Source organism: Trifolium pratense, linkage group LG3, assembly GCF_020283565.1.
Source record: "Trifolium pratense cultivar HEN17-A07 linkage group LG3, ARS_RC_1.1, whole genome shotgun sequence".
Lineage (NCBI taxonomy): Eukaryota > Viridiplantae > Streptophyta > Magnoliopsida > Fabales > Fabaceae > Trifolium > Trifolium pratense.
In genome coordinates, this window is record NC_060061.1 from 5667456 (window position 1) to 5690694 (window position 23239).

The following is a 23239-nucleotide window of genomic DNA, read 5'->3' on the forward strand; positions in this document are numbered from 1 at the left end:
TCTTTCATTTCCTTCATTCAGCAGAAAAAAATCAGCTCAAAATAACATTTGCTCCTAAAGCCTCACTCTAACAAAATAACTTCCATTCAAAATTTCAAATCTACTTCATATTACTATGCAATACAATTCAAACAATTTCTTAAATTTCTTCAGTTTCCAACTCAGCTTTCAAGCAAGAAACTATTGGTTCTAGAAAAAGAGTGAACTTTCAGAGTAGAAGTATTGCTCTCCAACAGCACAAACATACTGAATCATTTATTAAGGCGATAAACAATACAAAATGGAGAATGAATGTAACTGGGAGCACAACACACTCATTAATGAGCTAATTCAAGGAATGGATGTAGCAAAGAGATTGAAGGAAGAGTTGAGGACACCGTATTCTCTTGACACAAGGGATTTGCAGGTGCAGATGATATTATCTTCTTACGAAAAGGCTCTACGAATTCTAAGATGTAATGAATCGACTTCTAAGTCGCAGACTATAACTCCATTAACAACTTCGTTACCGGAGTCCCCTGCGTCTACCAATGGTAGTCCGCTGAGCGAGGACTTTGACGGGGCCATCCAAGAACACCGGGAGGTTAAAAACAAATCAAAGAAAAGGTAAATTTATTAGACACAGTTGCTTGGTGACAGTTTTCTGCCACAGAAACCAACTATGTTTGCTTGGTTATATACTGTATGCTGAAAAGATCCTAACAATGTTTTTTCTTAAATTGGTTTCAGAAAGGTTATGCCCAAATTGATGGATCAGATAAAAGTTAGCTGTGAAAGTGGCCTTGAAGGACCACATGAAGATGGCTATAACTGGAGAAAATATGGTCAGAAAGATATCCTCAGTGCCAAACATCCAAGGTCAGAAAATAATTCCTAAAACATTTAAAAATTACACTTACCTTTCTATGTTGGCATCTCATTAACAGCTAATTGTGACATTTGCAGAAGTTACTATAGGTGCACCTTCCGCAACACACAGAACTGCTGGGCCACAAAGCAAGTGCAGAGATCAGATGAAGATCCGACAATATTCGACATAACTTATAGAGGAAAGCATACCTGTTCTCAGGGAAAGAATGCAATTGAACCATATAAGTCACAAGAAAAACAAGAGAAACTACACAGTCATAATAATAATGATATTCAACATGCACACCCATCACAAGAAAGCTTTACAAACTTCAGCAACATCTTGACTGTCAAAACGGATAATCTGGGAAACGAACAGAGTCCCTTCCCTTCCACTTCATTTGGATACACAACACAAGAAAACCATAGCTGGGTTCCTTCAGGCTTAGAAAACGATTCCTTCTTGAGCGGCCTTTTCCAAACACACTTATTATCTCCAGTAACACCAGAATCAAACTATTTCTCATCTCCAACTTTCCAGATGAGTGAGTTTGATGGGTTCTATAACAATCCTCGTTCAGAATCCGACATTACAGAGATCATTTCCACCAACACATCAGTCACAAATTCTCCGATTCCCAATTTTCATTTTCCACTCGATTCAGTGGAAATCGATCCAAATTTCCCTTTCAATACTCCAGGCTTTTTCTCCTAACTGTACTTGAGAATATATGGAATACCACGAGTATAAACAAAATCTACTGAAGTATTTTTTCACTAAGGCAGCTTATGTTTGAATTGTAAGACAATCAAATAACGTCATAATGTCCTAGTGTAAATTATGTTTCAATATAAAATCATACTAAAATAGGGCAGCTTCAGATAGCAACGGAATTGTAGAATAAAGATTCAGCAATGGTAGCTAGGATTTTGTAAGTGTCCTTGTAGTTAATATTGGAAATACAATTTCAGCACTTTTTAGTAGCAATTATTTTCAAATTAGTTGCTCCAAATTTGCATTGGTACAATCTATATGTCTCAAATCTTTAGTACAAGAATCACAATCATAATAATGAGAGCTATTAACCAAAGCAAGCTAAGGCACATAACAGCATCATCCATTCATTCATGATGCATAAAAGAGAACAGACCGATAATTGCACACCAAAATTCAATATTTCATTCCAATTAATGATAAATTACAGAAATACAGAATTTATATCCAAATTATTTACAAAAAATCCAGAGGATGGCAATTTAAGACAAATATCATACATCACACACAAAATTTGGAGGCACATCCGAGTCAATGGAACAAATTACTACAAAACTGGCAATAATAGTAAGAACAATGGATCAAAATATCAGACCTTCGTCCCCGGTTTACTTCTCCTCATCCAATCCCGTGTTTTTCTCCGAATTTCCAGCTTTTCTGATGCCCTCTCTTAAACCCAACACAATGAACAAGTTGGTGAGAGTGAGAAGAGACTCAGCCCCACCATGTAACCAATCCACATTGGACAAAGAAGTTCCATAATGCACCTTAGCTGCCAAGTCACACAACTAAGCATAAGTAATATAATCATTCCAAATTTGGATCGTGCCCAATGTTTTAAAAACCGAATCAGACAGTTCAAGCGATTGAATCATGATTCGACACAGTCCAGTTTCAATCATTTTAAAGGTCCCGACAGTTTAATGACCGGTTCGACTTTTAAAACATTGTTTATGTCTAACTTAATTGAACTTTATTTTCAGCAAATGAATGAACATCACTCACCATAAATTCCAGCTGGAACTGTTGAAAATAAATTGAATAATAAAAGTTAGTATTTTATTTAAAGCAAGAAATTAATTAAAAAGCATATAGTAAGAGAAATTAAGAAAGAAAAGAAAAACTAACTTGTGGCACCAACAAACGCAAGCAAAAAGTAGAATCCAAATAAAGTGAGGTTAGGAGAAGTTTTGGATTTGGTAATGAAGTACAAAAAACCAATGTAAGGAAACAATGAAAACGCGAATAACTGTGAAGCGATACTCTGTGAATCAATGGAAGGTGCCCATGGATCAACTCCCAGTGGAAGCACACACACGATCACTGTTCTTTTTCTGTAGCTTTTTGATTTACTGATTGTTGTGAAACTGCTTACATGAAAATCACGTTGAAAAAAGCTCGTTGAAGGATTGATGATAGATTTGGGAGATTTGCGGAGTGATGGAACGGGTAAGTTGATAGCATAAGCCATTCTTCTGCGAATTTATTTGTTGCAGTGTTCTTATCTCTTGTGTTGATGCAAGATTTGCAACCGCTCAATTTCTCATTCTGTTTGTCAAACGGGATGGGCCACAACAGCCCAAATTAACAACAACAAGACTAGTCTCATTGGGCTAGTGTGGTTTTAACACAACCACGCAATGAAATTTTCTCTTCCACCCGCCGTGTTTCTTTTCTACCCTCTGTTTTTTCATTTTTGCATTTGTATGAAAATTTTGGAACGCGTTTTCTGAAGTTTTTCTAGTTCAAATTAAAAAAATAATTCGGAAAACAAATTCCGAGGATTTTTTCCAAGGCAAAAAAAATTCGAAAAACACGTTCCGAAATATTTATTCAGGGCAAAAATGAAAAAACGAGGGGTGGAAAGAGAAATATTCTCACACAATACCATCCGTTTGATATGCAAAAGATATCCAATTAAAAAAAAATGTGAAGACTTTCTCACTTTTGATGCTTCAATATCCAAAAACTTAAATTGACATTATTTTATTTAAGTGGGTTCACGACGGATACACGTGGTCGGTCAAAGTGTCACACCTCTCGTACAAGAAGGGGAATGTAATATCTGTTTTTTTTTTGTTAAATATTTTCGCGGTGAAATAGTAAATACCATCTAAAATCTATACTCACAGTAAAGTTTCGGGTTCGAACCTATATAAAAGTGTTTATTAATTTGAGTTAAGGCTTGCAAAGAACTTTTTGTGAAGTTCTTATTTTTTAACAAGGTTGTTTAAAAACTAAAAATCATAAGAGGTGTGAATATCAGCTGATACATGGATGATGGATCAATGAGGTGAACGAATAAATCTTATTTTATTTTAAACTTTATATCTAATATCTCATGCAATCTTGGAAAATGATTAATACAAGGCATATGAGCAAAATAAGCTAAAAATTTGGTAACCATATATTCATTATCATAAGCCAAAATACTAATGAAGAAAAAATAAAAAGTGTTTAACCATTCATTGTATATATTTATGAGCTAAAATATTAATGAGACTAAAAAGAATAAAAATTGTTTAATTTCCCTTTCCCTTCATCTCCATTAATTAGTATTTTAATCATTCTTTCTTCTCTGAAATTTGATTGATTTAATGATGAAATACACAGTTGTATATTAAGAAACTAGTATCCGGACCCGTGCCAAGCACGGGTTAAAAAGTGACTATAAAAATTAAGATTTTAATATTTCAAATTTCATAATTATCTAACACAAAAAATGATAAATTACACTAATATATATATGTTTAATAAGTCACCAAATTTTTTTGTCTTTAAAAATATGTGTAACAAATTTTGCTACTTCAAAAATTAAAATGCCAATAATTAAATAATGACTAAAATTTTGGAAAAAACAAATAAGCCCAAAAAATCATTTTTTTTTAATAAGGGATCTAAATTTTACTTTTATGAAAATATGAAGACCAATATACATTTAAATTTATTTTTATTACAAAAACAATTTAACACAATTCAAATTTGTTGCGCACATAAAATAAAGTAGAGTAGTTACATTCGAAGATCATCTTTTTATTTCTAAACTTTTGACTTTCTGCATTTTATTTAAAGTAAATTAGTTACATGCGAATATCATATTTTTCTTACGGTTAGCCTGACATAATTCGGTTCCTGCTTTATCCTTACTCAATCATCGGAAGTTGGACACTTCCTCTATTTTTACTCGATGTGGCCTCCAGGAAACGACTTTCCTTCATTGTGTTCAGGACTATACATTCTCTAGAAACCTTTGGCACCACATTGAATTCAATGACTGAACTTTCTTCTCTATAATTGACGCACATGATTGGCTCAAGGTTGGCTCCATGTGTCCCCAAGCTAATTCCTTCTCGGCTGGTGTTTGGTGTATGGAGATATCATAATTTAATTTATTTAAACAATGAATCTTGTCCTTAAATCAGCTATCCTTCAACATCCAGAGCTTGGTCGAGATTTTCACGTCTTTTTTCTCTTCTAATCACGTTGGTACAGGTTCATCAAATGGAACAATGAAAACTTCTCTTGGTGGTCCTCAACGTTGACGGTAGTTGTTTAGGTTCCCCGATTAGAGCTAGTTATGAGGGTCTTATCAGATACAATTTATATTTTTACTTACCAGACTTTTCTGGCTTCATTCGTGAGTCGTCTGACATGATGCTTGCGAAACTTTATGTTGTTTATAGAGGTCTTACATTGGCCAAAAACTTGATTTTCTATCGGTAATTACTCCCAAGCACGGGCTAGAAAGGCCTAATTGATTTTTACAAATTTAACAATTATCGTGTGATTTATATATTATTATTCTTTATTTTGAAATTAATTTTTTTTATGCTATTTTTTTTTTGTTTAATTTTATGCTAAAATTTTATTAAGACAAAAAGAAATAGATTAAAACTAAGGGACGTAAACCGAAACGGCGATTTTTTTCTTCGATTTTTCCAATTTTAAAATTTTGTAGTATATCAGTTTTCAACCCGATATGGATCAGACATAGACACCGTTCAACTGATCGGACCAACCGGTTTAGTCCGATTTCAAAACTCGCTTGATTTAAGTTCATAAGAAAACTGGAAAAAAAAATCATAATTTAAAAGAAAACGAAAACGACATCAAAAATATGAGAAAAATGAGTATGCACTAATGGTGTAAAATAATTTTATATTGTCAACCAATAACAACCATGTTTTCCGTCACTTCACCCCATTTTGTTGATATGACATGTCAAATTGAAATTTTTTTATTACATGATTGTGTAAAATAATTTTACACTGTCAGTGCATCTTCATTAAACTCAAAAAATATTACACAATAGAATTTGAAGTAGAAGAGACTAACCAAAGTTTAAGTAGACAACACTTCAAGTGAAAATTTACTTTTTAAAGTTTGAACCGAATAGTAGTCCCCATATTAATTAACAAAAAAAAAATGTCCCTTGTATTATTATATGAGTAAAAATATAAGCCTTATATTAATATATGTGTAAAAAAAATAAGCCTCATATAAATTACAAAAAAATTCCTCATAATATCATTAGTAAAATAAATATGAAACAAAATATTAAATAAATATAGAACCATGTATAACTTATATCATTTAATTGTACATGTCAATGTCCTCTTGATTAGGCATGACAATTGGTAGAGTATGAGTAGGGTACTATAGTACTCATCCCCATACCCGCAGTTTGAAAAAAATACATATACTCGTCCCCAAACCCTGCATGGGTAACAACCTTTGTACCTGTGCCCATACCCTATGGGCACCTAAGTACCCATACCCGTACCCGTTACCCGCATTTTTGCGAAAAATAAATTGATCAATTATAAAAAATCATATCATTTTAATAGAAAATTATAAACAAAATCATTACTAACCTCAAGTTAAAATTCATATATTTGTTGACATATTCACATTGGATTTGCATAATCTTATAAATAAACATTTTTATTAAAAATGTATAAGAGTATAATTTTTTAAAATTGATATACATATATATTATTATATAATAATATAAATAAAATAAAAAAAATAAATATTTTGTGGGTATGGCGCGAGGTGGGTGCTAAGGTACCCGTACCCGCACCAATACCCGCTCATTTTTATGGGTAATTACCTATACTCGTACCCGTACCCAACATACGGGTTTTTACCCTATCCGTCGTGGGTTTTTTTGTGGGTGCCCATTGGGGATGTGTCAAATTGTCATCCCGACTCCTGATAATATGAGTAAAAATATAAGTCTCATATAAATTACAAAAAAAATCTACATAAATTACAAAATAAAAATAGGCCCCGTATTAATATATGAATATAAATATAACCCCATGTAAGTAAATAAAAAAGTAGACCCTCATATAAATTATAGAAAAATAACGCATGTCCTTAATATATGAGTAAAATATATACTCTTGAAGGTCTCTAAGCAAACAAAAAAAAAGAGTTAAATTAATCTCATAATATCTATAGTAAAATAAATATGAAACAAAAATAACCTAAAAAAATTATCTTATATTAGTTAATTTCCACATCAATACCCTCAAAATAAAATTGTACTGGACAAAATATCGGGGCATCATCGCCTAAGACCTAACTCGCCTAAGTGGGTTGTTCGCCTAAAAATGATGAAAGGCCCGTCGGGATAGAGGGTCTGGTGAAGATATTTCCCTAAATGGAAGAAGGGGTAAGCATGAACTCCGTCAAACCTCAGGAGATTGAGGACCAAAATTATAGTCCATGTGAGATATATGTCCCTAAATAGGTGGAACGGTCATCTTCACATCGTGGTGAGGATATCTCGCCCCAAGTTGTTATTCCTAGGCCTATATAGGCCACTCTACATTTCTAAAGAATCGTCACTTTCTATATATACTCATCTATTCTCATCCTGAGACCTAGAATTATCTCTAGATAAGCTAAATATATACTCCCTAAAATAAATGCATGAACAAAAATAAATATAGAACCTTGTATATTGTATAAAGTTTTAAAATAATAGGTCTATGTATTAATATTTGAATAAAAATATAGTACTCATATAAATACATGAGTAAAAATACCGGCCCGATATAAATTATAAAATAAAAATAGACCGCGTATTAATATATTAATATAAATATAGTCCATGTATAAATTAAAAAAATAGATCTCGTATAAATAAAAAATAAAATAAAAAACATATATAGACCCCATAAAAAATACAAAAAATAGGTCTATGTATTAATATATATGAGTAAAAATATGAGCTCTCAGTCCACAAATCCTAACTCAACTTGCAGAAATGCCGAAAATGCTAGTGCCGAAATATTAAGTAATTTTTTTATTATTTCAATTTAATTTTGCATAATCTTTTGAAGAAAGTCAATAATATTATAAAATGAGTAAGGATTCGTCGACAGCAGGTGCCAAAGTTTAGTTTGATACCAAATCTCAACCGTATATTTTTTTTATAAGCACCGTATATTTTATTTAATCTAAGGCTCATAATAGTTTGACACCAAATCTCAACCGTATATTTTATTTAATCTAAGGCTCATAATAGTTTCTAAATTAACACAATTCTATTTAATTACGGTGTATCCTTTTCACTCGATCAATCCTATTGATTTCAATTTCAATAATTCAAAAACTGAATTCTCTGGTTTCCTTGTTCAATATATAACGTAGCAAAGTTTGAAAATATATCTTCTCCTCGCCGATTTCAATTACACAGTCACCATTGTTCATATACCTAAGTATTGATAACTTTTGATTTTTTTGGTGCATTGAATCGACAGAATTACCAGCAATTCAAATTAATTTAAAGGGGTTTTCATTACACCAAAATCAATGGAGATGATGCATTATCTTGTGACTTTCAAATTTTTATTTTGTTTATAAAAGATTATTTTACGGTATTAAGTATAAGATTTTTTTGACTGAAAAAAGTATAAGATTTTTTTGTACCAAAAAAACTATAAGAATTTTTTATTTAGGGAAATATATTTGTCCGGTCTATTAAATGTCGCGTAGATGATGGTGGTCAGTAATAATTAGCTTGTTATATGTGATAATATTTTGGTACCGAAAAATAAACTTATTTTTTTAGCAAAAAAAACTTGATATATATGCAAATTTTTGTAAAAAAATATAAATGCAAATTTCTATCATACTCCCTCCATCCCATAATATAAGCAAAAAAAAAATTTCACACTTATTAAGAAAAGTGGAATATGATGATTTAAAGTATGATTTTTTGTGTTTTTCTTGAAATAAGTTTCATGGGAAGATGTAAAAAGAATTTTTATTGGTTATTTATTATTGATGAAAGAAGAGAGAGAGTAAATTAAATGCAATTTGCATTTAATTTTATGAGAATAAATAAAAGTAAATCTTGAAAATGATAAAAGTTAGTTTTTTTTGCTTATAATTTTGGACATAAAAAAGTAATTTTTTTTCCTTATAATATGGGACGGAGTGAGTAGTTGAATGTAAAGAGAAAACTTTCAATCAAATATTAAAGAGGAAACCTTTTTTTAAGGCACCAAAGAAGAAAAAAAACGCCAGAAATTGATCGATGTATACATAAATAATTTTATTAATTAATATTTGACAACAAATGTGGTTTAGTTTTTTTTTATTTTTTTTTATAGACAAAATCAAAATAAGATGCAGGAAGAGGTACTTCAACCCATTACAACAAATGATTAACAATGAAGACAACTAATATGATTATTACACTATCAAGCAAAAGAATAAACACTATTAGCATCCAAATTAAGAAGTTAATTTGAGGCCCCACAAAATGTTCTTAATATTCTTGCATTCTCCCATGAAAACAACGTTGTTTCTCGTGTTCCATATCTTTCTTTATGATCACATTCCTGAAAAATAGAAGAAGAGAGAATGATCAACAAAATTATAGAATAAAGAAGAAAAAGTTGAAGAAAATTATAAAGACAACAAATATGATTCATAAAAGAGAGAATAAATTAAAAATTCAAGTAAATAAATAACAATGAAAATGACTAAAAGAAATAACTAAAAGAAAAGATTTGAAAAATTGTGAGTTGTAGTATTTACACAAAGATCATATTAAAATCATTTTAAAATGGAGAGAAAAATCATTGAAAAATGTTCTATATATAGAGAGAAAAAAATGGAGATATGAATAATTTTGTCTTTAATATGAAATTAAAATCATTAATAACAAATATGACCAATTAGTCAAAAAAATAAATTACATGATTCATCAACAATCAAAAACATTCATATATTATCACATCTTTTTCAAAAAAGAAAATTTCATGATTCTTTTTTTTTTTTTGGTCAAGCCATGATTCATTTTAAAAAAATATAAAATATTATTTTCACGTTTTTTCATTTTGTTTAAATCATTTCATCCACAAAAATAAATAAATAAATAAAAATTGGTTTTAAAAATTATTTGAAGTTAGTCAAAAAATAAAATATTTGAAGTTGAAATAATAATAAATGAAATATTTTTATTATTATTTTTAAATCGAATATTTTAATTAATTAGAATTATTTCATTATGAATTATTTCCTTTTTAAGTAGGCAATTTAATATAAGGCATATTTCATTCCTTTTTGAAATAAGGCATATTATAATATTACTGTTTTAAAAAAAGAATATAAGGCATATTCCATTTTATTATAAAATAATAATAATTACAATATAAAAAAAATTACTATTTATTTTGTCAATAATTCACTATTATTTTATTAATAACAAAATATTCTCAATATTCTTGCATTCTCCCATGAAAACAACTTTGTTTCTCGTGTTCCATATCTTTCTTTATGATCACATTCCTGAAAAATAGAAAAAGAGAGAATGATCAACAAAATTATAGAATAAAGAAGAAAAAATTGAAGAAAATTATAAAGACAACAAATATGATTCATAAAAGAGAGAATAAATTAAAAATTCAAGTAAATAAATAAAAATGAAAATAACTAAGAGAAATAACTAAAAGAAAAGATTTGAAAAATCTTGAGTTGTAGTATTCACACAAAGATCATATATATATATATAGAGAGAGAAAAATGGAGATATGAATAATTTTGTCTTTAATATGAAATTAAAATCATTAATAACAAATATGACCAATTAGTCAAAATAATAAATTACATGATTCATCAACAATCAAAAACATTCATATATTATCACATCTTTTTCAAAAAAGAAAATTCCGTGATTCTTTTTTTTTTTTGGTCAAGCCATGATTCATTTTAAAAAAATATAAAATATTATTTTCACGTTTTTTCATTTTGTTTAAATCATTTCATCCACAAAAATAAATAAATAAAAATTGGTTTTTAAAATTATTTGAAGTTAGTCAAAAAATAAAATATTTGAAGTTGAAATAATAATAAATGAAATATTTTTATTATTATTTTTAAATCGAATATTTTAATTAATTAGAATTATTTCATTATGAATTATTTCCTTTTTAAGTAGGCAATTTAATATAAGGCATATTTCATTCCTTTTTGAAATAAGGCATATTAGAATATTACTGTTTAAAAAAAAAGAATATAAGGCATATTCCATTTTATTATAAAATAATAATAATTACAATATAAAAAAAATTACTATTTATTTTGTCAATAATTCACTATTATTTTATTAATAACAAAATGTTCTCAATATTCTTGCATTCTCCCATGAAAACAACTTTGTTTCTCGTGTTCCATATATTTCTTTATGATCACATTCCTGAAAAATAGAAAAAGAGAGAATGATCAACAAAATTATAGAATAAAGAAGAAAAAGTTGAAGAAAATTATAAAGACAACAAATATGATTCATAAAAGAGAGAATAAATTAAAAATTCAAGTAATTCAAGTAAATAAATAACAATGAAAATAACTAAGAGAAATAACTAAAAGAAAAGATTTGAAAAATTGTGAGTTGTAGTATTCACACAAAGATCATATATATATATATATATAGAGAAAAATGGAGATATGAATAATTTTGTCTTTAATATGAAATTAAAATCATTAATAACAAATATGACCAATTAGTCAAAATAATAAATTACATGATTCATCAACAATCAAAAACATTCATATATTATCACATCTTTTTCAAAAAAGAAAATTCCATGATTCTTTTTTTTTTTTGGTCAAGCCATGATTCATTTTAAAAAAATATAAAATATTATTTTCACGTTTTTTCATTTTGTTTAAATCATTTCATCCACAAAAATAAATAAATAAATAAAAATTGGTTTTAAAAATTATTTGAAGTTAGTCAAAAAATAAAATATTTGAAGTTGAAATAATAATAAATGAAATATTTTTATTATTATTTTTAAATCGAATATTTTAATTAATTAGAATTATTTCATTATGAATTATTTCCTTTTTAAGTAGGCAATTTAATATAAGGCATATTTCATTCCTTTTTGAAATAAGGCATATTAGAATATTACTGTTTTTAAAAAAAAAGAATATAAGGCATATTCCATTTTATTATAAATATATGTATATCAACATTAAATGTGAGGAATGAGGTTGAATGAGGAGAGGAGAGAGAAAGGGAAATAAGTCTGGCTTATTACATATTATAGATTAGAAATTCTTCTTCTCTGTGTTCTCTCTCAATATGCTGATGAAAACATATCCAATATGGTAATAGACTTAGTGTAAAAGAAAACAATTAATACAAGTCACATAGCCAAATTGCAAGATATGTATATGATCCAAAATTCAACGCTATCTAAAATATTTTAAAACATTGATCGTGAATCATTACACACTATATATATATATATATATATATATATATATATATATATATATATATATATATATATATATATATATATATATATATATATAAAATAAAAACAGAAATAATACTTGCTATACACATGTTAGTTAGCAGTAATTGCTAAGTTTTTGACTTCTAATTAATACTAATACTAATTAACTATAGCTAGCTTATCGCTAGCATTATTGATATATTAATATTAATATGATCATCATCTAAATTACTGTTGCATTAAGCACACGAAATACCAATAGTAGCGTTGGCCGTAAACCGCTCCGAAGTTGTCTTCCTAACAAAGTTACTGATATCCGGCGAAACTCCGGCGATCTCAAAATCAGGTAGTTCAGGAATTGTCGAAAGAAGAACAGGCTCAGACTCAAACTTATCATAAACCACACATAAACGTTCTTCTTCTTTCTGATACGATCGGAAGCTATTGCTACGGCTGTTGCATGAACTGCTAGAAATCTTGTTGGATTTATTATTACCGGATTTGAAAACAAATCGAAGAAGTTTCTGGAACGTTCGCGAGAACTTGAAAGTCGATTTGTTGTTGATCGCGACGTCAGAGGAGTGTAATTGAGGTTGAGGTTGAAGTTGAAGATGAATTTTACGTTCGGTTAAATGAGGCATGGAATGTGTTCTTGGTGAATTAGCAATAGCAGAATCAATTTGGCGTTTGAATGAGTTGAGTTCATATGAATCATATAGCGTGCTACCACAATCCCACTTTGCCTTTGACATGTTTGTTAAAATGCTTCTAAGAGATTATTTTTTAGAAGAAGAAGAGAGTTGAAGATGGAAATTATAATAACGCGGTAGTATAATATAATGTAATGTATAATGTGCACTTGTGACTTAGAAATATAAAAAGTGTAGTTTGGCTTATGAGAGTTTCACACACGTCCTCAAGGGATTGACTATTACTACATTTAAGCATTAAATCCGTGTGGGAGCTTTTCATTTTTTTAATTGATGTGCCAGCGTTGCATTTAGGATGGATGATTCTACACTACCTGTAAACCCCATACTGGTTAAATACGTATATTCATTGCTCTACAGATAAGCTTCAATAATCAAATTTTGGAAAATAAATTAATACTTCTTATTTGATCACAATCGTCGTGGTCGGTGGTTCTTCTCTTCAGTACGGTTGTGGTGAAAGCGGGGTTGAGATTGTACCTGCATATACTACGCTCAAGTCAGTTTATGCGTGAAGTATATGTTTTAAAGAGTAAGTAAAAAGTATTTAAGCCTTTTACATGAGAAGGCTATATAGTCCGAGCGAGAAGTCAATACTGTTAATGTGAGGACAATGCGACGTCCTCGCAATCAATGACTGTCGGAATAACTGCTGAAAAGCCATGATTGACAGTAAATGTCAATCATTCTGATGTCGACCATTACAGAAGACTGACTGTTAGACATGAAGTGTGACCTTGGGCCTCTAATGTAATGGGCCGAGTTCAACGTTTAAACGAGCGAGTTCCTTGTGTATTGGGCCTCAGTCCCAATCCAAAACAATATCTCATATGTTAAATAAACTGCAGTTTAATAGGAAAATTGCTACTTCTTTTATCTGACAAAAAATTTAAATAAAAGACTGTGCTTCAATCAAGATAAGTAATCGAATTGAAAAGAAATATTTACAAAAAATATTTACATTTACATTCTTATAACTAGCAATTGAATTGAAATTACAAGACAAATAGTTTTTAAAGGAAATGAGGATGTTGACAACAATTAAAAATATAGATAAGGTGCATGAGCAATGGGAAAAGGTGGGCCGTGTAATAAAAGTGGTCCATTGAGTCGTGCCTAAGTATCTATCACAAAGTATACAAAAAGGATTCGTGTTAAATTTTTGTGTGTTATTTGAATACTAAAACACTATCACATATGTTTATATTTATGTTTTTCCTTACTTTTTATTTTTCTACGATTTGTATGTATTTTAAAAATATAATATAAAAATCAAAAGACATTGTATTTGATATAAATTTTTTGATGTCCTAATATCATTTTTAACGATTTTTTTTGACAGAAATATCATTGTTAACGATAATAAGGCATAATGATGCAAAGATATATTTACTCTAAATTATACTGTACTTAAGATCATCCATTTACGAAATTCAGTATGAATCCCATGATTAATTTAATTAAAACATGATTAATTTAACCCCCTGATTTTCAAATCAAATTAGGAATTATACGTCGATATGGACCATGTGATGGTTTTTCTAATAATAAAATATACAGCATTGATAGATTAAAATATTTGCATGTCATTACCAAAAAAAATAAATTATTTGCATGTCCATATTGTTGTTGTGCAAGTGATTGAGTGCTTCTCCATGAAGACAATTAGATATTGCTTAGTCATACCATATAATTATTTCCGCTAACTGACTTATCAGAGCGTAATATTGTATATCTTTAATGCACTTATTGATTTTTTTGGGGTCAAAAATGCACTTATGGAAGTGGAGGTCGATGAATTTCAATACCCTTTGTTTTTTGAAAAATTGTGGGGCTACCTAAAAGGAATAAAGGGCATTGAAATGCAATTGGAGGTCTATGCTTAGATCAAATTTGAAGCATTGTTTGAACTTGATCAAATTTTCTGAAGAGTGATTTCAGCATTAGAGAGAGTAGCAAAGTGGTTAATGAGGAAAATGTTGGACATCACCACCGATTTAAAGTGGAGAATTGTGGTGAATGTCTTTGTTTTTTAGTTTTTAGGAGGTGATGATTTAAATTATGGTAATGAGACAAAAGATTATGGATACAAAAATTAAAGTGGAAAATTTGTTTTTATTTTGGAATAAACCATTTCAAACATACATCACATAATTTCAAATAAAAAACCATTTCAATTGATTCTTGGATCTAACCTTAGGAAATGAACACAATAGCTGAACTCTTTATTCTTCATCATATTCTCTCAAACAATGTTATTACTTATTTGATTAACATTCAGCTTAACATGGAAATTCACATAACTTTGATTTCATAACTACTTCATTTGATTTTGACAAAACTATCAAGGAAGAACGTGACCAATAAGATAAATGCTCAAAATTTCTTTGGAGGAACCTAAATAATTCTTTGGGCTCAAATTTTAGAGGGTCTTGCAAATCTTTAACCAAAGTACCAAACATAGGAGTATTTGACTATTCCTTATCTCTCATTTTAGAAACTGAAATAACTGTGTGTGGTTTTTCATATTAACACTATACGTATATATAAGTTGTACTATATGCTTCCAATTCATGGTTTCTGCATACATTTTCTCAATCTACAACATCACTGCCAAACAGCTTAAATTGGTTGGCATCAAGAACCAATTTCCTAATAGAAGCGAATGCACCCATGATTCCTGCACCAGTGAACACGATCATGATCGAGAGGTTGATCCAATAAGTCAATGATGATTTTGGAGGCTTGTGTGTTTTATTATATAGAATCATAGGCAGAACAAAATCCAGAGGAATGAAGCCAACAGCACCAACTACACCGTTTATGTCTCCAAAAAATGGCAACATGGCGGCCAGAAATCCACAGAAAATCATGTAAATTGTCCGAAGAATTAGGCGTGGAAGAAGATTTCTTTTGGAAAATATCCCTTGCTTCACGTCAGCCGATTTCTTCTCCATTATTTCATAAGCAACTTGAGAATAAACCTGTAAATATGATGATACTAACATTATTATTGCTTATTGCTAAGTAGCATAGTTCTAAATTGCAATCTGCAAAGGCTGCCACAATGTAAAGGTTTTAGAAACCTCCGCAACCGATAGCAACTGTAACCGTGGATGGATTTTTCTTTTGGTCCTGAAGAGTCTAGTGGCGAAACTCACTCACACACTGTGATAAAAAAAATGGGGAATTTCGGGTTCAAACCCACACCCCTGCATATCAAATGTCCCTGCAGCATACATTATGAGTTGTACTTACAGGACATTGCGGCCCCATTTCTGCAATATAAAGATTTCATTATAATTGCAAATATAACCAAAATTGCGATTTACAATCTTTGCTAAGTAGGAACATATTCAATCCCCCTATATTTGTGAGCTTACCAGACCGATTGCGAAGAGCTGAAGTAGAACAAAGATGACAGCAAGTCCAAGAACCCAAGTTGGAGCCAAAGAAGGTCCATCATCTGGCAACAAACTCTTCAAAATGTTTGAATTGGCCTTGTTTCCAAATACCCAATATCCAGAAACGGCAGCAGAGTAGAATGTAACAAAAATTACAGCATAACACATAGTAAGGCCTTTTATCATCTTTCCAGCTGCAGGAGGTGCTAGAGTTGCCTACATAAATTAATTCATAAAGACATGGTTAATCTAAGTTCAAGAATCATCAATTTTTGTCAATCAGAAAGAGGACACAATAATGTTACTTGTATCTCAGGTAATATTCCATTCCCAAATATTGCTGCAATTATGGAAATGGCAGTAAAGGCACTGAAGGCCCTTGACGATTTCTTGGGTTCTAAGGAATAGTCCCGTTGAGGGGCATTTTTCGATGTACCTGCAAAATAATCAGTGCCCTATCAAATCATTGAAACATTTCCAAATTATGTTTTAATGCTATTTGAACATAGACATATTAATGTAATTAAGTGTTAATAATTTTGTACTAATACAGTACTAGTCAGTCCATACCTGCATGAATACAAGCACCAACTACTAGGAAGGTGTAGCCCAAGCTGAGAAAAAGTGAACACAAGTTGATGTGTCTTAGGGAATGGAAAGTGGGAAGCTGAGACAAAACTATCATTACCACTGTCACCATTGCTATGAACTCGTACAATTTCAGTGATCCATGAGGTACAACATTGGAGTAGACGATCTTCCATGTATAAGATAAAGGAAAATCAAAAAATTACCAAAATAACAAATTGAAATTTTTTGAGCGCAAAATAACAATTGAAATATTAAAAAAAAATGTGTAAATATTTTTTTATAGGATATTTACAAGCACAAATGTTTGGTTTGCTACCTCTGTTCTCAAATATAGACCCTTTCAGAATTTTTTTAATAAATTAACTCTATATTGTATAACTTTTTCTATAATAATCTAACACTGATACGGCTCTTTCATGAAATATAAACTATACAAATTGCTATTAAATTTATTATTGTTACCAAAAAATTTAATTATCTGATTATCTTGATAGCATGGACATTGGACAAGCTAACAAGTGGGTTATAATGTGCAATATTTGAGAGCCATTAATAGATTAAATTTGGGGACCAATTTTTAAAAGTTCCTTCCCTACCTTAGAAATCACCTGTTATATATATTGAATGTGAATGAAATTTAACTTGTCCCTTTCACATCGACAACCCTCACCCGTTTTCAGTTTGTCAGCCATTGAATAATAAATTTTTAGCTTGTGTGGTAAATACCCAAACTGACATAGTATATGATATAGATCAATAATATTTTGGGTCCCGTCTATGTTGAATGAGTAAAATACGTGACTACGAAAGAAAAAAAAAAAAAAAGGGCTCCTTTTATTCATGTCACTATCATGTGAAGTATTTATTTTTGTTGGTAAAACGTATTTTTCTTGTTTACTATCTCTTGATTTGAGAATGACATTATATAAAATAAATGTCAAATTATTGAAAAAGACAAAGGATTGCCTCGATTTTACAATTCCATTTACACTTTTTTTTCTCAATTTTTAATAAGGGTATGTCAACTAATGCTTCCGTGACACTATTTTTTATTTTATTTTTACGGAAGTGACACTTGTTAAAGAAATCCAACATAGTAAAACTACATTAAAACGTGTGTAGACTTCCCGAGACACTGGTTAGTATTTTCTTTCTAATAAAGTACTTGAGGGAGGAGTAAACCTGAAGGCATTCAGCAGCAAGCAAGATTGCCCCTACGCCAACTCCAGTATTGATTGCCGTTTGGATAAAGATTACAAAATAGAACATCCATCCAGATCCTGTCATCAATGAAACCAACAAAATTAAGATAATTCACATAATAGCTTACAAACCTAGATATGCGGTTCTGCATGACCGGTCCTTGTTAACTTATTACTCAATTAATTACTAGTGATTTCACAACAATTGTTTGGTGATTTCACACATTAAGTAGAAAGTTGCAAATGAAGAAAAAAATAGGACTAATAATTTTACCAAATTAACTTCCTTAATTATTTGATTAATTCTCGTTGTCATAAATACAAAGTTGACAATGATAAGTTTAAAGTGATGCACGTGATATTAATCAAAATGTATGTTTATAATTAAAAGAGAATCTTAACATGCGACTTCAGAGAATACTCCATCTGATCTTAAATATAATCAAAAGTCAAAATGTATTTGACTCAAATTTAGAATAAATACGTTTTGATTTTTGCTTATACTTAAAGACATGAGGGAGTATGTTAAAGAAGTAAATGTAGAAATTATTTTTTAAAAAGAAAAAGTATAATGAATAAGAGGAGTGCTAGCAACACACTCTTTAACAAACACACTCCAACACACTCTTTTATTGGTTGAAATTCACATGGGTCCCATAAAAGTTATATGGGTCCACATTTTTTTATGGGACCCATGTGAATTTCATCCAATAAAAGAGTGTGTGTTGGAGTGTGTTTGATAAAGAGTATGTTGCTAGCATTATTCTTTACAATATTTCTAATTAGGTACTTAGTTATTAATGTTTGAAATTGGCGTATCCATTTTCAAAACACAAATTGGCATATCCTAAATAAAGAAAACTTTATAAACACAAATTGCAAGCAATTTAAGCAAACATGCCTTAACAACTTTTTGATTGAGAACAAGCTAGCAATGCAACAAAGTAGTAGTAATGATGACATTACCTAAGACATCGGCGGCAAGTTCCCGGAAACGGATGTGGCGACGACCAGATCTTTCGCAATGATCAAGAACTTTAGACATAAGGCCATAAGAGTAGAAAGTTACAACACCCATAACTGTTAGGCATAACATCCCAATCCCCCATCCTAAACCTCTGAATGCATATGGTAGCGTTAGTATTGTGGGACCCACTATTGCCGTTGTTAAGTGAAACCCAGCGTGCCACCATTCACCTATATATATCATATTCATATCATAGTCATTAAAGTAGTAAGATTTGCAATTAATTAATTAATTAATTAAAGATTAAAAAAAAAAAGTTGGAAGTAATTATTAATGGAGTAAGATTGCATGCCTTTGGATTGGAGGACGAAAGCAGCTCCGGCGTCGTCATCGTTGAGGAGATTGATCTCTTTGTTGGATGGATTTGCCATGGAAAGAATTTAGGCACACAGAACAGAAGGGAGATCGAATCAAAATTTGATGATAATAATATAATATAATAATGGAAAGAAAAAGGGTACTTTCACTTTGTGTGCTTAACGATTATTCAGCCTTCAGAATCGCTGACAGACCCAACCGCGTTAGTTGTGATGTATATAGATTCGTTTAGTTTATTTAGTTGTTTATATAGTGTGTGAGCGGGATTCTTTCAATATTTTTCTCATATTGTTTTACTTTTTATTTCTTTCTTTTTTTGTTTACAAAGGAACAGAGGCTTTTTTTACTTTTTATTTTATTTTTGACAAATTTATTTCATCTTTTTACCGTATCTCTATTGATTTCTTTTATGAGGTGAAAAATATCTAAACAATCAAACAAACCAACTTCTAGTTAATCCAAAGTCAAAATAGAAGTCTCGAAAACTCAAGGCGAATGAACCGGCTATCAACACAGAACGGTCCACGTGCCCACTACTCCCTACAAAAAGCAGCAAGTGATGTTGGTTTTTTTAAGCTAAATTATCTGAAATCAAGGAATGATACGAATATTGAAATAGACCCGACAAAATGAATCATCTCTATCGGCCTCTGACAAATCAAATCTTGTTAAAGCAACACAGAATCAATTAAAAATCAAATCGTGGAATGGTCAATCTACCGAGCCCCTCTCTATTGACTTTTTTACTCTCTATTATTTCATCTGTTTATCTCTAGTGGCTTTTTTAACTTTTGTTTGATCGGTTTTACAATAAATAATTTATTTCATTTCACATGAGAAAACATAACATATATAAATGTTCCATGAGCTTAACTCAGTTGGTAGGACATTACATTATATATGTAAGGGGTTGAAGCTCGAGTCGGACCTCTAACCACATGCTTAAGAAGACCAAGACTCTTTCCACTTGAACCAATTCATTGTTGATAATTATTTTTGAGAAAAGCTAACATGTGCCCTAAGGCATTTGTTAGTGTACTAGTTGAAGAAAATTTATATTGAAACTTATGTATTTTTATTTTTTATAATTTTAGAAGTCAAAGATTTATTTTTTCAAGACAAAATTACTATTTAAAGTAACTTTAACATGTGCTCAAGGGCACATGTTAGCATGATCCATTATTTGTTCCTCTTTCTGCTGTAAAATAAAAATATGCTCTTTATCTGCCCAAAACCGCCAGTAATTATTATTACTATTATTATTATTTGATGAGAGAGGCTTAGACGTTTGCAATTTCCACACCATTGTTGGTGGAAAATGGAAATGAAGAGATAACTATGAACTTTAAAACTTTCAGTTCCAAATTATTCTACACAACAATATAACAATAACACCCACCACCTTTAATTCTAACTTCCAGATCCAAACTCCACCACCTTCGTTCACTGATTCCAACTGGACCAACCATGAACTTCTTACACTCTTCAAGATTTACCATCCACAATTTCTTTCCAAATCAACTCATCACATGGTATCAAAAGAAAGAAGCAAGAAGAAGCATAAAAACTGGCAAGATTGATGGCAAGAAGAAATTGATGATAGAAGTTTTGGTTCAAGAACGAAAACCCATTTTTGCTTCTTTTTTTTCTTTCTCCCTTGTTCTGCTGCACTAAGTAACATTGCAGAGAGAGAGAGAGAGAGAGTGAGAGGTGTTCTGCTGCACATGCTGAGTAACATTGCACAAATAAATGAGAGATAAACGTGTATGTGTATATGTTAGGCAGAGCATAAAAAATTAAGGGAAATGATAGTCATAGCGACAAAAGTGTATCACGAATTAATCACGAAGCTATTTTTACTATACCCTGCTCCATCTCTTTATATTGACCACCCATGTATTGTAATAAATATGGAGGATCCAAGGGCTTAAAATAATTCGTGAACACTTCGTGAGATTGTTTCTCGCTATAAATAGCAGCCCTCAAAAATTAATATTGCTCACACACTTTTACTGGCGGCTTTTGCCGTGATTAAATCAAAGAATGCTTTTTTCAATATTACTGGCGGCTTAAGCCGCCACTAAGTTTAGAGACGGCCCCTTAATTATTATTTTTTAAGTTTTTGACGGTTTGTTCCACTTATTGGAGGCTTAGGCCGCCAGAAATTTACAGGAGGCTTTAACCGCCAATAAATATTAATTGAATCCGATGGTAAATTGATGTTTTCTTGTAGTGTCCATATTTTTCAAATATAATCAATAATTATTATTCTAAAATATTAATTTATAGTATATTATATGTTTTATTTTACATCAACATATTATTGTACCGTATCTTTATTATAATAATATTTCATAAACAAAATTACCTTATAATTTAGATATAAAAAATTAAACCAAACTGCAAATAATTTTATCTTTAAATCGGACGAGTTTTTGCCTCAAAATCAATTGAAACCGAACTACAAACACCACTGAGAACATATTTATAAAAATATTCAAAAGTACAATTAAAAGCTTCATTTATTTTTGTGTTTTTTATTTTCTTTTTATAATAATTATGAGAAAGAATACTTCAACATTCTTCTTCCTTAGACATATGATAGCAACATAGAAAACAAGCTTAGGAAATTATTCCTTTCACTAAATACTATTTTTATCTTCCCATTATCCACTTTCATTTGTAACCTTCTTTCAATTTTTTTTTGTCACCCATCAGTCAACTGGACGCCTAATCTGGTTCGAGAGTCAGTTCTGATATCATGTGTTCCAGCCTCCTCTCGATTGCTATTACAGGCAATAGAACCGTGATCATCCCTACTAAGTTCGGCGTCAATCACCACTGAACTAAGTAACAATCGGTAAATATTTTTAAACTTACTATAGTTTAGTTGATTACCGATATTTATAGACAAAATTTGATATCATTCATTTATATTAAGTTTTTTTCCCCCTATAATACCGCCTATTTTTAGAGGCACACCGCACACTAAATGTTGAAGATATAGCGAAGTTTGTACTTATGTCCCTGCGGTGCTTGTCACGCACGACACTTAATACTTTGAGTATTATTGTTAGGTGTAAGGTAAGTAATTTCAATTCTCTAAATTTTGAATTTTAACTCGATCTACTTTTATTTGTGAAAATGACTTATAGTGAGTGTAGTAGTGCTGTCTTGACTTATTTCATGTTTAGGTGTCTTATCCACATCGTGGGAACCCAATTATTCCTTTTATTTATGGAGTGGAGCTTGTCTCCAAGCTGAGTATGTTTGTTACCTTGTTCAAATCGCAAACCTAAAAAATGGAAGTAGATAAGAACAGCTTTCTTTGAGTGGAGCTTGCTTGTAATTAATCATCATCCAAACTTGTTTTCTTGCTGCTTCTTATACTGTAATAGGTAAAAGGAAGAATAATGAATGTTGAATCCTAAATATGGTTTCCAATTTTCTTAAGGAGCTAAATCCCCATCATGACCTTGCAAACTTTTCAATATGTTAAGAAGTCTCACATCGGTTGTGAGACGACATTGATAAGTGTTTATAAGCAAGTGACAATCATCACCTTACAAACCGGTTTTGTAAGGATGAGTT

At 30.4% G+C, this 23239-nt stretch overlaps 4 protein-coding genes across 4 annotated transcripts; 1 reads left to right on the top strand and 3 right to left on the bottom strand.

Annotated features, from left to right (window-relative positions):
- Nucleotides 1-1823, top strand: LOC123913763 (probable WRKY transcription factor 41). Its single transcript, XM_045964611.1, has 3 exons — nt 1-606; nt 730-858; nt 946-1823. The coding sequence occupies exons 1-3, from the start codon at nt 281-283 to the stop codon at nt 1562-1564; spliced, it is 1074 nt and encodes a 357-aa protein (XP_045820567.1). The 5' UTR covers nt 1-280; the 3' UTR covers nt 1565-1823.
- A 183-nt stretch (nt 1824-2006) lies between these two features.
- Nucleotides 2007-3153, bottom strand: LOC123913764. The gene is made up of 3 exons (XM_045964612.1): nt 2753-3153; nt 2630-2647; nt 2007-2396 (listed from the first exon to the last, which is right to left on the bottom strand). Exons 1-3 carry the CDS (start codon nt 3093-3095, stop codon nt 2233-2235), a joined length of 525 nt encoding a protein of 174 aa, XP_045820568.1. The 5' UTR covers nt 3096-3153; the 3' UTR covers nt 2007-2232.
- A 9315-nt stretch (nt 3154-12468) lies between these two features.
- On the bottom strand, nt 12469-13296 carry LOC123916399. Its single transcript, XM_045967849.1, has one exon. It carries the CDS (start codon nt 13146-13148, stop codon nt 12636-12638), a length of 513 nt encoding a protein of 170 aa, XP_045823805.1. The 5' UTR covers nt 13149-13296; the 3' UTR covers nt 12469-12635.
- Nucleotides 13297-15547: 2251 nt separating this feature from the next.
- Nucleotides 15548-19916, bottom strand: LOC123915737 (probable GABA transporter 2). Its single transcript, XM_045966952.1, has 7 exons — nt 19623-19916; nt 19270-19500; nt 18284-18381; nt 17081-17267; nt 16816-16946; nt 16490-16726; nt 15548-16090 (listed from the first exon to the last, which is right to left on the bottom strand). The coding sequence occupies exons 1-7, from the start codon at nt 19699-19701 to the stop codon at nt 15701-15703; spliced, it is 1353 nt and encodes a 450-aa protein (XP_045822908.1). The 5' UTR covers nt 19702-19916; the 3' UTR covers nt 15548-15700.
- Between the last annotated feature and the right edge of the window lie 3323 nt (nt 19917-23239).